The sequence below is a fragment of the Rhamphochromis longiceps genome, linkage group LG5 (assembly GCF_057381845.1).
Source record: "Rhamphochromis longiceps isolate RC_006_pf linkage group LG5, R_longiceps_female_GT1.1, whole genome shotgun sequence".
NCBI classification, from domain to species: Eukaryota; Metazoa; Chordata; class Actinopteri; order Cichliformes; family Cichlidae; genus Rhamphochromis; species Rhamphochromis longiceps.
Window position 1 is genome coordinate 11242326 of NC_140561.1, and position 15169 is coordinate 11257494.

A 15169-nucleotide genomic window follows, 5' to 3' on the forward strand; every position below is an offset into this window, starting at 1 on the left:
CAACACAGCTTTTCTTTTACACGTCACTTTTAATTTCAGTTTTTATGACATTTAAAAAAGGCAAAACAGATTCTCCTCCTCACTTGCAGAGTCTGCAAACCCAAGACTCTGAAGGTCTGAGGTCTACTAGTACCTGTGTAAATAGGGGTTATTTTCCCCCTTTAAAACTACCCTAAGAAGACAGATTTCTCCAAGCCATCCTCCACTTTGGTGTACTCCAGATGAGATTTGAAGTACTGGCTTTTGTATCTCGGGCTGTTTCGAACATACTCAAGGTAATCAGGGGTTCCAGGGCAGATGACGTTGTCTGCCAGCAAGATAGTGCCTTTCCTTAGGAGGCCACAGTCCTGATTCAAAAAAGAAGAAAGGCAAAACTGGAGTCATGGCAGAAAAAGCAAAGACTTTAATGAGTATAGGATGAGTCAAACAGACTTGCCTCTAGCAGCTTTGTGTCAGGAAGGTAGCGATCTTTCCAGTGATCCAAGAAAACCAAATCAAATGTTTTCACCCCAAACTGTTCCTTCATTTTGGGGATCCACTCGCCAGATGGGCCTTCAACTACCTGGATCTATTAAAAAAATAAGTAAATAGAAAATAAAAATTAAAAAAGGAATATTGCAATTTGACCCTATGCATTCCCTATGCAAATCAGCTTCTTTTTAGAGCTCCTCGTTACCTTATCCTCTAGTCCTGCCCAAGCAATAACCTGACGAGCAATTTTGGCGTAGTCTGGGTTAAATTCAAGAGTGATGATCTTGGCGCGTGGAGGAAGAAGGCTGGCGATGCGCACCGTAGAGTAGCCACAGTAGGTTCCCAGCTCTAACACAGTGACAGGATTCACTTCAGACACCACTGAATCAAGAATGCAGCCTATGACAAAACAAAAAGAAATATTAAAAATATATAGTTAGATCGAATAAGGAACTGATTTTACTCATTGAGCATATCATTAGGAAGTCAGTACCTTTCTCATCCCCGACATTCATGGCCCATTCCTTCTGTCTGCAGAAGTTGTCGATGGCTTTCACCACGCTGCGAGGGTCTCCTCTAGTGGCGTTCTTCTGTACTGCATGTAGGAGTCGCTGGAGTTAGATGCAGGGGGAGAAAAAGCACCACTTAATAAAACCTCAATAAGAGTTTACGAGCATCAATTAGTTATAACAGACAATACTTGGATTTGCACAGATATTTTGATCTGATGGTTGAATTTTTAAAGGGGATTTTAAACACATATGGATATAGTTTTGTTAATCTTATCACTTCTTGTGTTATGATTGTGGTTCCAGTGTTTCACACATTTCATAGATGTCCAACAAGAGAAAATTGTGGTCTGCACACTATAAATAAGAGCTAGATACTCGTTTTTTCAACATGAGACAGAATCAAATGATATTTTCCCTCTTATGAAAATATTGTTAAAGGGGAAGTTGTGCTTGTGTTATTTCCTGTTATTACATTAAAACAGACTTCAGAAAGCCAGCTTAGGTTTTCGTCCAAACTCAGCAGGGTTCCTTCCCGCTGCACACCTGATCCCCATCAACCAATCACTCCCAGGAGCCACTCCCAGCCAGCACAGCTGTCTCACATTAGCTCATTAAGCGGTGCCGTATAGGCTGCACCCTCTTCCCACGCGTCTTTCTGAGTCGCCTTACACTTTTATTGGAGCAAACACACAATATACTGGGCCGCCAGGGCCCTTAATACAGCTGTCTGCTAAAGAATGGAGCGTTACTTGCATATTTTTGTGCTTCAGCTCTAAAGCTCTGTAAAACACTGGACACTATTTTAGGTGCACCTGTTCAACTGCTTTTTAATGCAAATATCTAACCAGCAAATTCCATAGCAGCAATTCAATACATTTAGGCATTTAGTTCAAACTGACCGGGGAAGAAGGGTGATTTAAGTGACTTTACTGTGGCATAATTGTTGGTGACAGATGGGCTAGTCTGAGTATTTCAGAAACTGTAGATCTGCTGGGATTTTCCACACACAAGCTTATATAAAGTTTATAAAGAATGGTCAGAAAAAGAGAAAATATTCATTGAGTGGCAGTTTTGTGAGAGAAAATGTACCAGTAGTAGGTCAGATGGCCAGACTGCTTTGAGGCAATAGGAAGACAACAGTGTGTCAACTTGCAGAGATTCATTCCCACATGGTATGCATGAGAGCACTTCTGAACCCATATATCAAAACCTGAAGCAGATTGGCTACAATAACAGAAGACCACACCAGGCGCCACTCCTTTTGGGAAACTGAGGCTACAGTTCACACAGGTTCACCATAACTGGACAATAGAAGATTCTAAAAACGGTGACTGATCTAGTGAGTCTCAATTTTTGCTGTGACATTCAGATAGTGGGGCCAGAATTTGTTGTAAATAATACAGAAGTGTAAGTCCATCCTTTCTTATATCAAGGGTTTAGGCAGCTGGTGGTGGTGGTGTAATCGTGTGGGCAATATTTTCTTGGCACACTTTTGCCCTTTCGTACTGAATAAGAATCTTTTAAACCCCACAGTCTACAGGAATATTCTCAGGGAGGCTGCAGTGCTCCAATCCTTTCAAACTGGTTTATTAAACTTGACAATGGATTTTCTATACTCAAACGGCCCCCACTATCACCCGTTCCAATAGGACATCTTTAAGATTTATTTCCAAGCTCCTTAGTTGAACAGGAGATTGCATCATGGATGTGCGGCCAACAAATCTGCAGCAACTGTATAATCCTATCATGTGATCCTATCACCAATGCTCTTATGGATACCTTGTGGGAATGAGTCTCTGCATGTTGACACACTGTTGTCTTCCTATTGGCTCAACGCAGTCTGGCCATCTGACCTACTACTTTCTAACTATTCTTTATAAACCTTGAATATGCTCATGTGTGGAAAATCCCAGCAAATCTACAGTTTCTGAAATACTCAAGACTACCCCATCTGTCATCAACAGGAATTTTTCCAGCACTTTCTTGAATCTGTGTCACAGAGCATTAATGGTGTTCTCAAGGGGAAAAGGCATCCAATTTAGTACTATCAAGGTGTACTTAATAAAGTGTCCTGTGAGTGTATTTCATACCCTAAGCCCCATACGCAACTAAAAAATTATATTAAAAGTAATAGTGTCTTTAGGGTCATTTGGTTTTCATTAAATTATTAATTAGTGTGTTTTCACACCTGTGGTGTTTAGACCATTTAAATCGAATCGTTTCGTTATCCCCCTTTTCCGGTTTGTGTGGATGTATAGTATACAGTACTGTACAGAATATCACACTCGGGTTTAGACCAAAACAACCACACCGAGACACATGTGTAGGTGGTCTCATGTGCAAATGTACTTGTGTTGTTCATTTAGGGTGTGAATGTGATCCAAGCCTAGATCCAAAACAAACCACCCACTTTACACTGCAAGTTTGAGCTAAAAAATTTACTGTAGCCATGTATACTTTGTATTCTGGGATGTGGCAAGGTATTATAGATGTGCAAAGGTCTGTACAGACTAGCAACTAGCCGTGAAATAAATGTAAATTCTCTGTGTTCTCCAATTTTTAATAGTTCTCCAATAGTCCCCCCAAGGACACATCTGGCCAATAAGTGAACTGAACACTCTCATGTTGTTTGTAGTGAAACATTTAGGTTCACTTGTAGTTCACTTACATTTTTTTCTGTGTGAAAACAAACCAAACCATAGTAAAAAAAAAAAAAACTCAAATTCATCAACTGATATGGACCAGCATAAACAAACTACGGGTGTGAAAATGCCCCTGATTTCATGACAACACATAAGCACATCTTTTTGTTCTTTGACATTATGGGGAATTGTGACGTGAATTTAAATCCATTTTGGAATAACGCTCTAAAATGACAAAATGTGGAACAAATGAAGTGATGTGAATACTTTCTGGATGCACAAGCTCAACTACAAGTTTAACTTTTCTTTCCATTTTCTACTCATTTTATGTTTTAAGCATTTCAACTCTTTTTCTTTTTCCAGTCCTTTTTTTGCTTTTACCCTTTTCTACTTTTTGCAGTGTGTTACTGACTTCACACTCAAAAAACCTGTAAAATTAAATTATTTAAAAATATTTAAATAAAAAAAACTTTAGGTTCATAATAGTTTTTGTTAATAGAATGTCTTTAGTATTTTTAATAAATATATTTGCAAATCGCTGCATTTCCAACTTGTGTATGTGAAAGAGTTTTAGGTGCATGACACTCTTACATTAACATCTCTGTAATAGTTATGGTCGCCGTGACACCCCCACCCCCACCCAAAAAAAAGGGAGGCTGAATGAAGAAAAACATGAGAAAAACATAAGAAACCAGACAAGTAAGTTTTGACAATTTCAGTGAAAAGTAGTTTTTACTGAGTGGAACAAATGGTAGACGACTCTGCAGATTGCCTCACATTACTGTTTGTCTCTTAGATTTATTGCCATGAATCTGGTATGCTATATTCTTCGTGGGTGCCACGGATATTTTTACAGTTTATTGTTCACAATCATTTCTTCAGCTGTTTGCTTTCCAGTTTTGGTGAGCCCGTATCCACTAAGCTTCAGGTTTCTGTCCTTACCTGATATGAATGGAGCCCAGTGTGAACCTTTGCTGTTGTAGCCTATCTGCGAGTGGTCACTATATTTTTCACATGCTTTGCTTTTTCTCTCCATCTTGGTTCTGCCATACCTTTTCTATACGCTTCATACACTGTTAAACTAAATCACATCGACACAGTATGTGATGGTTGACACTGTGAGAGGTGAGTGTTTGTGGACGGCGCACCTGAGGACGTGTGGACTGGGTCAGTGTGTCCAGCATTCGCTCCACAATCATGTCGTGCCACAATAGCGCCAGTCCTCCATGATACTGCACAGCAGTGGGAATCAGCCATCTGTACAGAGCATACAGAAGAGCTGCTCCACCTGTGCAGCTGTAGAATAGAGTCAGCCACATGCTGCAACCAGATTGTAAAAATATCAGTTCAGTGCAGATATGGTGTATAGTGCTATATTATGGAAAAGGACAATGATAAATGAACCCCAGACGCAGTGCAATAACGGCAAATCTGCATGAGATAAATGAAAGCTCCTCTCCTGTCTCCTCTCGCCCTACCTTTCCCTTTGTGTTGGGTTAATGAGATGGGTATTTATGCAGTGTACAGTTGCTGCTTCACTATCAGCTGCTGTTACCGCTGCTGCCATGTCCAAGATGAACACCCACACGAAACTCAATATGATGATATCTCTCAAGGATATCAACTCCAATAAACAGTTGAAAGCACACCACACAGTGCTTTGTGTGGACCTTCCTCCTCTCAGGAGCAATTAGTCTGTTTAGATTTCTCCAGCACAGATAAATGGGTAAGAAAAGGGTGTGTGTGGGGAGGGGGAGCACAGCCAGAATTCTAAACAAAAGCTGCTTCTGTGGGAAAGCAGTGAAAAGCATGGCTGGAAACAACTCTACCTTGCACTAATAATACAACTGTGGGAGACCATTGGCTGTTGAGGTAATTCCTTTTGATTTGGAGTTTTAGTTGCATGGCAACTGGCCGGGGGTTAAGAGCTGTGTCACAAAAGGCAGAGCTTTGGGACTTTAACCTTTACTTACTTTACTTTGCTTCTTCTGAACATACAGGAACAGGCGCAGAAAATAAAATGGAATTTTAGAAAGGCTGCATAAACACACACATGCATGTTTATCATTGTGCAGATGAACAGCTGCATGAAGTTACATGCTTTTCCTACTATCTACCTGAATTCAAACTCCACTGGAACAAAAACAGAGAAGGCACAACAAAACTGGTAAAAAGGGAATTTGTGAAATGCTTTTTTGGTTTTGCATGGCTGAAATCCGCGTCAGTTACAGGAATTACCATTGATGTCCCACAGTTTCACAACACTATTTCACAATACTATTTCGCATACTCTTCAGTCCATAATATGAATTCAAACCAGACTGAGCAGTGGTTTTTCTTTAGCAACTGCAGGACTAATTCTTCTTAGGAAAAAAAAACCCGGTTGCATTCTTAAAATCTTACTTTTTATTACAATCCCAGGGAACAGAAGAATAGAAGACTTACGTGTGCAGGCAGGCTCGCTCTCAGCTCTCTTCTCGCTTCCCCTGCCGCTAGAGGAAAATCTGCTGGTTTCCTAACAGGCGGACATATGCCTACGTTTACATGAGGCTAACTCCTCCCTCCTCTTCCATCCACCCTCCTACTCAGAGCTGTGCTGTGAGCATGCAAGGAATGTACAGCAGACCTAATCTCAACAGTCAGCACACTCACACTTGCTCAGTCTTGACAAAAACAGGGCGCACTGTTTGTTGTGCATAGCATTTCATCATTTATTAGGGTTAAATATGTGTGTTGATTAAATCACCTTTATCATTTGTAGGTGTTTGCCCTGATATTCTTAGTGGGTAATTATCCTATTTACATTTCATAATTTTAATTTGATACTTGAGCTGTGTGAAGACACCCCTTCTACACCTCAGACCTAAGTGGGATTTATAAGCTAGCAGAGGGAGCATTTGTTGTCTACTCTGGTTCAGGGACTGCCCATCTGCCTGCAGAGAGCTCTGTTGCCAGATGGAGGCAGTATACAAATATGTGGTACAACTGGTCTGTGGGTCGCTCATGTTGTTGTTTTTCCATCAACCAGCCACAGAGAAAAGCAAAGTTACAACATAGAAAGAGGTGAAGTGAAACAGAGTAGTAAAAGCAATGAAACATGTCCACTGTAGCCACTCTCTGTGCTTTTCATTACGCATTTTTTTTTATCTTTGAAGTTTTTATCTCCTGTTCCTGGTGAACTCTGCTGTTGCTCCCTTCTCTTTTCCAGCCCACTTGTCAACCAATCAGCATTCAGCAGATGCTTACATCATCTGCATCCAGCGACATGCAGTTAGGATCTTGGAGGACTGCACTGGAGCACATCTGGGGTGGGTGAAAACCCTTCTCCCCCCTCTGCCCAAATGGAAATGTGTACGCAGATGGACATATTTGCGGGATAATAAATCCTGCTTTACACTGTTGCCATTTCAATACTTGGGTATAAAGAAGGGGAGGTCTTCATTTGCTTTTTTAGAAGAAAAAATAAAACAAATCTTCTGTTCTGTTATCAAAACTTAAGGATATTGTACGCTTGGTTTGAGGCACTTTTCTTGTAGGACAAAATTGTACTTTGGTCATTGCCTAACTTAGACAGCTAACAAAAGACCAAACAACCCAAGTCAGGCTAATAAACATTATCAAAAGCTGTGCTCATGATGCCAGCACCAGGCTACACCCACCGCTGACCAAATCCCATCACAGAGATAGTTCACTGGGCTCTAAATGTCACAAAGCCAGTGTGTCTAGAAGGCAATCCAGGGGTGAGTTAGACACTGGGCAGCTGTGGCTCTTTTCTCTGGCAGCAGTTCCAACATTGTCAAGAGAAAGGAACTGAACTGTAAAGCTTCCTCCCGTGACCACTCATATTTGTCCAGCAAGATCTCAAACAGGCCCCATGGTTTCAGCTTTGAGATGTGTCGCAGATGTCCTGGAGACAAGGAAAACGGACCAGAACACTTTTAGGAAGGAAAAGATGAACTGCGTAAGAGAATTAAAAAGAGAGTTAATTAAATAGGTAAAACTTTCTGTGTCAAACTACAATAAAAAACAAACAAAGTGATCGCACAATGACACAAAATTACCCTTAGAGTTGAAATATCGTTTAGAATTTCTCCCTGAGAGGGCAAACTGTGATGGAAGAGGTCCTAGTAGCTCAATGATGTGGGCAATGTGATCTGAAAGGACATGAGTACACACCGTACTATAAGCACATAAATCAAGGACAAGAGAAATTTGTGTACACCACAAACCTTCCTCGCGGGAAAATGTGGCTCCTGACTGTGGGTCGAACAAATAGTCCCCTGTGGCCAATTCAAAAGCCTACACAGAGAGGGACAAAAATAAAAATGGTTGTAGTGAATCTATGAATGTCAATGAGATGTGTGACCTTCATTTCTTTCTTCTTTTTTTATTTTGTTTTTACACTTATATCCAGGTACTTAGCTCACCATGCAGGCAGTGCTCCAGATGTCAGCGGGTGTGCCATAGTCAGGACCAATCAGGGCCTCCACAGAACGATACTGACACGTCTGGATGTCTTCGGTAAAGTGTTTGTGCTGGCAACAAGATAGATGAGCTGCATACAAGGCTGCACAAAATCTCTCTATGTTAAATTAAAAACCTGTGACCCTTAATCTATATGCACATGGTTGTGTAAGCCAGCGGTCCCCAACCCCTGGGCCCGGTCCGTGAGTCGTTTGGCACCGGGCCACAAGAGTTGAGGCTCGGGTGTGAAATGTATGGTTTTCAGGGTTTTTTATCGGTTTTTAGCATGACTTTGTTATCGTTTTTAATCGTTAACTCTGTTTCCTGGGTCTTTTCACGTGTGTTATGAATAAACCGGTACTGGTTTTATTTTGTTGTATTTATCCGCGACACCTTAAAGGCCGGTCCGTGAAAATATTGTTGGGCATAAACCGGTCCGTGGCGCAAAAAAGGTTGGGGACCGCTGGTGTAAGCCACTGTTATGATGATGACGACAGACCAGATTATTTCAATAATTATGATAAATAACTATTCTTAGGAACAACTGGAATTTAACATATTAGCATGCTAACATTTACTGACTGGCATTAAACACAGAGTGAAACTGAGGTTGATGAGCATGTCTTTATTATTTTATTTTGTTATAAACATAACTTTATCCAATAATAGGAGTAAAAGTTCATGAATGACCCAAGTTATTAGAGTTCGTTCAAAGGGTAGTGAGGTTTTAGTACGTCCAGAGTTTGCGTACAGTGCCATACGTACAGCCAGGGTGGGATTTGCTTTGGAGATTTGGTGATTTACCCTCTACTCTGGTCTATATGTTCGTCACTCTAATATATTATTATTACCTTCCCACCACAACCTTCCTGTATAGGGTTATGATGGGGTGATAGAGAGAAACAGCCGCATTCCTGAGTGATTAAATCAATCCTAACCTGATCGTCATCTGTTTTGTCACAAGTTAGAATCGGTGATCAACGATGCTGTACAGAATGTTAGCCATTTTCACACATTAATTAACTCACAGTCAATTGCCAATCTCAGTAAATGTAAGGGAGCTGCCCCCATCCGTGTACAAAGATTTGCAGATGTGCATAAAGGAGGGGTGATTTTAATCTACTATAGTGGAAATTTTTTCTTTTTCAACAACATTTTGTGCTGTTGAATTTTGAGAACTTTTCATCTTAAAGTCAAATGGCACAGCTACTAAAATAGTTCTAAGTTGCTGTGTCTGAAGAAGAAGACCTGAAACTGAGAATATTGGAAATGTTGATTTCTGTGTTCAGGGTGGGACTAATCCTGGTTCGTGCCCTTTGGATCCATGCACCTGCAAGTGATCAGCTCACCTGTTCCTGTTCCTGACTTTCTCTAACATTCACCCTAAACTTTGACAGTTTTGTTTGTTTGTGCTGTAAATAAACTTGTTAAAACAATCCGCCTGAAGCCCTGACAAATATCATTTAAAAAATAGTCTTGTGACACTGCGGCTATATGTTTATATTCAGAACCCTTAAAGATTATAATTATTCTATAGACATTTCATTGACAGCAGGGATAAATACCATAATAGGCTACAGAATAATTTTTCATTTTTCTTGCATGCTTTTAAAATGTTACCATAGAAAACAGCATCTTGATCTGTTTTTCTGACTCGGACAAATAAAATGGAAACCATCAGTTGTAATGAACTGCACAAGATTGCTACATACGCCTCTCTTAAGCTACATGTCAGCCCACACAGTCTCACAAGCGACATATGGCAGCTGTGTTTTCACCACAGGGCACTGTAAATATGGCTATCATGCCGTGCACCTGCTGCATTGTATCATAATGATGACTTAGAAGCATTTTTAATGCACTCGTGTGGCCATTTATGAAACAGAGTGCAGTTTACTTCAAAGTTCTGAGTGTGTTTTGATTAAATGTGGGAATAATACTATAATATCAAATACTTAAAGGTTTAATAAAGCCAGAATCCTGAAGCACAAAGCCCTGGGCAGTTGCAGCTGAATTTATGGTATGACATAGACCAACTCAACTCTAAACTCCGAAAGGCAACAACCGTGTGATCTGGAATTCAGATATTCTCTAGAAATCAAAAACAAACAGAAACATATTCCCTAATAAAAATAAATTCACTCACCACCCAGCAGGCATTGCCTAGATCAGCAATCTTGATGAGGATTTTGTCAGCATTGTGAGGCTTCAGTAGGTCCAGAATAACATCTGAGTCACTGGTGCCTTAAGTACATAAAACAACATGACAGCTAAGAAAGTACTTTTACTGCTTACGATCCATGTAGCCTTTCAGTTTATGTAAACACACAGCCCAAAGTACAGATTTGAGCCAAAATGCAAGTTTCCACAGAAAGAGGAACAAACTGTTGGCTTTAGAGTTACTTTCCCTCCAAGAAATCTTCTTAGACTCACCTTGTGGACATGATGGTGAAGGTAGCAGAGAATCTCTGTCTGCAGTCTGATGTAATAACAATGATCTGGATCCAGAGACAGCAGCATCTGTGCTGAGGTCTGGACACGAGCAGAAGGAGTCTCTGAGGCTGTGTGCAGCTAAATTCAATCTGTCTTCCAACAGCAGAGTCTGTCTTCTTACAGTGATGTTAGAACCTGTTAGCTTAGAGTGACAAGTGGAGCCATGGGTGCTAGAGGTAGCACCGACAGAAACGGACACATCAGGCTTGCCTCGTCGGCTTCTGTCTTTCCTCGTCAGTCGCTTAATTGGACTTCTGGAAATCCTGCTGGACTGTAGGGCACAGTCATACGTGGAAAACAATCAGCAGAGAGCATGGACCGAAGAAATTAATAAGAAATGTGCTTAGTGATTTATCACAAATCTATGCCTGCTTTGTGAGATCCAGCAAAAATGCAGAATAATGCAACTACAAGTGATGTTTCATATTCTATTAGTACTTAAGTGCACAGACAACAGTGGATGTATTTAGCATTGTTTTTATATTTCATACCTCAGCAGTGAATCATAAAGTTTTCACATGATTTAGAGCAGGTTGCTGACAACAAGCTATGGTGAAACCACAACAGCGGCTATTGGAAGGACATCAAAATAACCAGTTGTGTCTGCTTACTGTTTCAGCATTGCTTAGTGCCCAGTCCTGATAGTCACAGTAAGTTGCCTACTGTAGAATATATACCATAAGTAATACACCATAGTCTCTAAATACATGATAACCTGCTCTTTACTTGTCTGTACTCCACTGCAGTGCATATATTGCAAACGCCTCTTTCCAGTGTCTCTTTAGGATGAGAAAGGAAGAAAAATACAGTAGAATGAACAGATATAACGTGCTCTCCAATCTCTGCCCAAACTCTCTGTAAAAGTTACACACACCTGAGTGGGTAGTAAGAAAAAAATGCTGCAATATGAATGCCATAATTATTGATTATATGAATGTTACAAATGCAAAAAAACAGGCAGAGCATATTTTCTGACTGAGGTGAAGAGGCCACAACTGCTCAGCAACTCAGCAACTGCTGATAAAAATCAAGTATGAACAGTAACTTTTCCCATATCCACTCACTGTGGATAGAAGTCTCAGTGTAGTGTGCTTGTACAGAAGACCGGTTGTTACACAGTTTGACAAAGATGAAGGAGCTTATAGGATGCATCAGTATAAAAGCAAAACACCAACTCCATCTTACCCACTCCCCAAGAGTGTGGAAAACCCCAGTCAGCTTTCCGAGTAACTTGGGCGCACTCTAAGTAAGTCAAAGTATAAAAGTAAAGGTCATAATACAATCAGAGCTGAATAAAAATGTATTAATAAGATAATAATATCAGAGGAATATATTTCATATTGCACACCTGTTTTTCTCTGGAAACTGTGTTCACTGGCAAATGGAAAAACATCAGGAGGGGAAAAAGGCACAAATGTGGTTAAGGTACTTCCCGAGACACCATATAACTGAGTCATATGTAGGCTAATTATTAGCACAGCATCGCTAACCTGAGGTGCTGGTGAATACAGGAGACCTGGGCATCTGCCACAGCTTGGTGTCGGCCGCGAGCTTTTGAACATAAACCTCATCCACTCTCAGAAGGATGTTTTCTGGCTTGATGTCTGTGTGAATGATCTTGCATTTAGTGTGCAAGTAATCTAAACCCTGAAGAACCTGTGAGAAGGAACCGTAATCAGATCACTGACATAGGCAAAGACAGAACATCTTCTGTTTACAGAAAAACCTCAAATAGTGGTCATAGACAGGGGACCATTTCAAAGGTTGGAATAAAGGATTGCACAAAACCTGTCTGAGGATGCTCTTAACGCAGGGAAGAGGGAGGCCTGTGTAGTTCGATTTGATGATCCACCTCAGCAGCTGGTGCCCAAGAACCTCCAGAACCATGCACACATCTGTTGAGCAATTAAGGACCTGCTTTTATACCACAGAACCTGAATATTACACCCTGGGTATTTAGAAGAAGCCAGAATACACTTACAAGATCTGCACCACTCAATGAAATACTACAAGTTGCGGAGCAGATAATTGTGATCGACCATCTTTATAAAGGATACGCTCTCCATTCACTCCAGTCACCCTGAAGTCATCAATGAGCTGGACTATGCTGTCTCGTTTAGGATCTTTGGGGTCGCTGTCTCTTACCTGATGATTAAACAAGTACGTATTGAACAAAAATAAATAAAAATGAAGAGGACACATGATTTCATAGCATGGTGACATTATTGTGACTCCACAGTGATGTACATAAAATAGCAAAATGATCGCAGAAAACCTTTGCAGTTCATTGCACCACTAAACACGCTGATTACTCAGACTTCTGCTCGTGGCCAGACTAAGCCTAACCCTAAGCCAGTTCTGTTACACGAGTGTTTTAAGAGCACTCCAAAATGACTTGAATCTGACAGCAATGTGACCACACTGACGCATTTCAGAAGTTTGATCTCATCCAGTGCCGTCTCTGTGAATGTTTGAGCACTCTTCACCACCTTCAGAGCCACAAATTGCCCTTTCCTGCATGCAAACAATTATGTCAGTGAGTTACTGGATCATATTGATAATTGTTGTGTAAAAAGTCAAGTGGACCAAACCTGTACTTACACCATATCCCAGCAGAGCCACACAGTAGAGAAATGACCCCATCCCAACTTTTTAACAACTTGGTAACGGTCAACAAAAATGTCTCCAATCTCTACAGGGTAGTAACCACCTGCAATGAAATACGCAGCAGATGTGAAAATTGAAGATCTCAACCAGGGGAGCTGGATTTCAGGGTCGGTGTCTTACCTACCTATGCAATAGTCAGCAGGATTCTCCTGTTGCTCATCGTAAAATCCCTGAGGCTCAGGTGAAACAACATTCCTCTGTACAGTTTGAGGGCAGCGGTGATCCTGGCTAGGCTTACGAGTCCGTGCTGTGTTAGAAGTGGCGTGGGTCCTGGTTTTGATGGGTGGATTAAAAGAGTTTGTTGTAATCAGCGCTGCTATCGTAGCAGCATACGATGAGGACATGTTTATCTGGAGCCTGATGAACTCGAGCCCAGCTGGAGGAGGGTCAAGAAGACAGCAGCACTCAGGAAGCTTACAACAAAAATGTATCTGCATACGTTCAAGAAGGAAGGAGGTCCTAAATCATTTCCCGCATGTGTAAAGCAAGAGTTCACTGGCTTGGAGTCTGGCAGCTGGTTTGTATTGTTAGCTACTGAGTGCAGTAGGTTGCTGCAATGACATTTTAAAAGAGCCAGTGAATGCGTATGATTATTTTTAGCTGGATGAATGGCATGTCAACGTAAATAGCTCGTGACACCAGCCAGCTGCAACTGAAATCTTACTGATATTGCATGAACTGCTGCAGTGCAGGAGCCACTGCTGTAAACAAGCAATGGCAAACTAGTCCATTTTACTTCACATTTGTACCACAGTTATAGCGCTTCAGTTTCGGCAAGACAGTAAAACAACTAGACACATACATGCAGGCTAGACTGCTCTCGTGGCATTCAACAAATAGCTGAACGTTGTGTGTGTGGTTATAAAAGTTTTAATTGGTGGCTGACACAAGAGGAAATTTCTAAAAGTCACTTTAAAAATTACTCTTTTTTTATTTTACCTTTTTTAGCAACGAATGAAAAAAAATTCATCGGCTCACTGACAGGAAAGGAGCTTTAAACAGAGAGGGGAAAACAGCCCTTTGGCTTGCTTCCTCTTTATGCTGCCTAGCTAAAGATTCTTCTGCAGTGTGTGACATTCACATATGTCTTTTGTAAGGTATTTTGTATTGTACATATGATAAATTTGCCATTTCTTCCTCGAAAAGACTTATTCCGAAAGGGCTTTTTTTTTTCCCCGTGGGAGACGTCGAGAGTACATCAACTCGGAAACCGTTATCCCTCTCTAAATACCCAGCCACGTTCAAGGAAGAAGTAACTTACCGTTGTGTGCAATGTATCCACTTTTAGTATTTGTAACGCGGGAAATGAACGAGCCTGACACGAGGACATTCTCAGCCCGCTCTCCTCTGTGCGACTGGAAAAACACACTCAGGTCCAGGAATAGCAGCCTGCCGCTCCTGCTACCAGGGGCGCATCCGGATTTTTTTCATAGGGGTGGCACACCAGAAACACAATTTCCAGTTTTATTATGTTGTTGTCAAATATAGATGACTTGAAAAATATGTCAAAAAAGAGAGAAAGAAAATAATTATATGCCTAGTTAATCTGCTGATATTAAAGTTGATATTACTGAAAATAGGTACAAATGAAAACCAAATAACATTTTGAAATCCATACTAATGTGTTACAACTATTGATTGAATGACTGGAAGTCCCAACCATTGCTTTAATGATTCATAAGCAGAGTCGAGCAGAAGCTTAAGACTCTGAGAGAGTGCTCCTGCCTGCATGTAGCAGACATGCATTTCTGACAATATTATTGCTATCTAGCGACTAGCTCGATTTACAGAGGTGGTAAGGAGCTTGACTTCTTATTTCTTTGTATTCAACTTTTCAACAAATTTTCATTTTGAGAAGAATGCTACTCAGTATGTTCCTGTAAAAAAAAAAAAAAAAAAAAAAACACACAAAAAAAAGAA

The 15169-nt window shown here is 40.7% G+C and overlaps 2 protein-coding genes across 6 annotated transcripts; both read right to left on the minus strand.

Annotated features, from left to right (window-relative positions):
* Positions 1-9: 9 nt before the first annotated feature.
* Positions 10-6192, minus strand: comtb (catechol-O-methyltransferase b). 2 transcript variants are annotated; one of them, XM_085405766.1, is made up of 6 exons: positions 6071-6192; positions 4774-4945; positions 965-1082; positions 677-870; positions 437-568; positions 10-347 (listed from the first exon to the last, which is right to left on the minus strand). In XM_085405766.1, exons 2-6 carry the CDS (start codon positions 4942-4944, stop codon positions 168-170), a joined length of 795 nt encoding a protein of 264 aa, XP_085261892.1. In that variant the 5' UTR covers position 4945; positions 6071-6192; the 3' UTR covers positions 10-167. The 2 variants fall into 2 exon arrangements, with proteins under 2 accessions (XP_085261892.1, XP_085261893.1); XM_085405767.1 differs by lacking the exon at positions 6071-6192 and adding an exon at positions 5104-5998.
* Positions 6193-7341: 1149 nt separating this feature from the next.
* LOC146669259 (SRSF protein kinase 3-like) lies at positions 7342-15041 on the minus strand. 4 transcript variants are annotated; one of them, XM_085405761.1, is made up of 15 exons: positions 14511-15015; positions 13374-13625; positions 13184-13292; positions 13009-13096; positions 12640-12727; positions 12371-12477; positions 12073-12238; positions 11931-11956; positions 11768-11824; positions 10523-10853; positions 10236-10333; positions 8053-8160; positions 7855-7924; positions 7687-7779; positions 7342-7532 (listed from the first exon to the last, which is right to left on the minus strand). In XM_085405761.1, exons 2-15 carry the CDS (start codon positions 13591-13593, stop codon positions 7348-7350), a joined length of 1746 nt encoding a protein of 581 aa, XP_085261887.1. In that variant the 5' UTR covers positions 13594-13625; positions 14511-15015; the 3' UTR covers positions 7342-7347. The 4 variants fall into 4 exon arrangements, with proteins under 4 accessions (XP_085261887.1, XP_085261886.1, XP_085261889.1 ...); XM_085405763.1 differs by having other exon boundaries at positions 7362-7582; positions 14511-15038; XM_085405760.1 differs by having other exon boundaries at positions 7687-7924; positions 14511-15018.
* Between the last annotated feature and the right edge of the window lie 128 nt (positions 15042-15169).

Bases quoted from the DNA above. Each gene is read 5' to 3' on its own strand.
- comtb (XM_085405767.1), bottom strand. From the start codon at position 5,192: ATGGCAGCAGCGGTAACAGCAGCTGATAGTGAAGCAGCAACTGTACAC. The intron at 871-964 runs GTACTGACTTCC...GTTTTGTCATAG, and splicing joins GAATGTCGGGGATGAGAAAG to GCTGCATTCTTGATTCAGTG. The intron at 348-436 runs GCAAGTCTGTTT...TTTTTGAATCAG, and splicing joins CTGACACAAAGCTGCTAGAG to GACTGTGGCCTCCTAAGGAA.
- LOC146669259 (XM_085405760.1), bottom strand. From the start codon at position 13,593: ATGTCCTCATCGTATGCTGCTACGATAGCAGCGCTGATTACAACAAAC. The intron at 12,478-12,639 runs GTATCCTTTATA...ATTGCTCAACAG, and splicing joins GACTGGAGTGAATGGAGAGC to ATGTGTGCATGGTTCTGGAG. The intron at 11,825-11,930 runs GTGTGCAATATG...TGACTTACTTAG, and splicing joins CAGTTTCCAGAGAAAAACAG to AGTGCGCCCAAGTTACTCGG.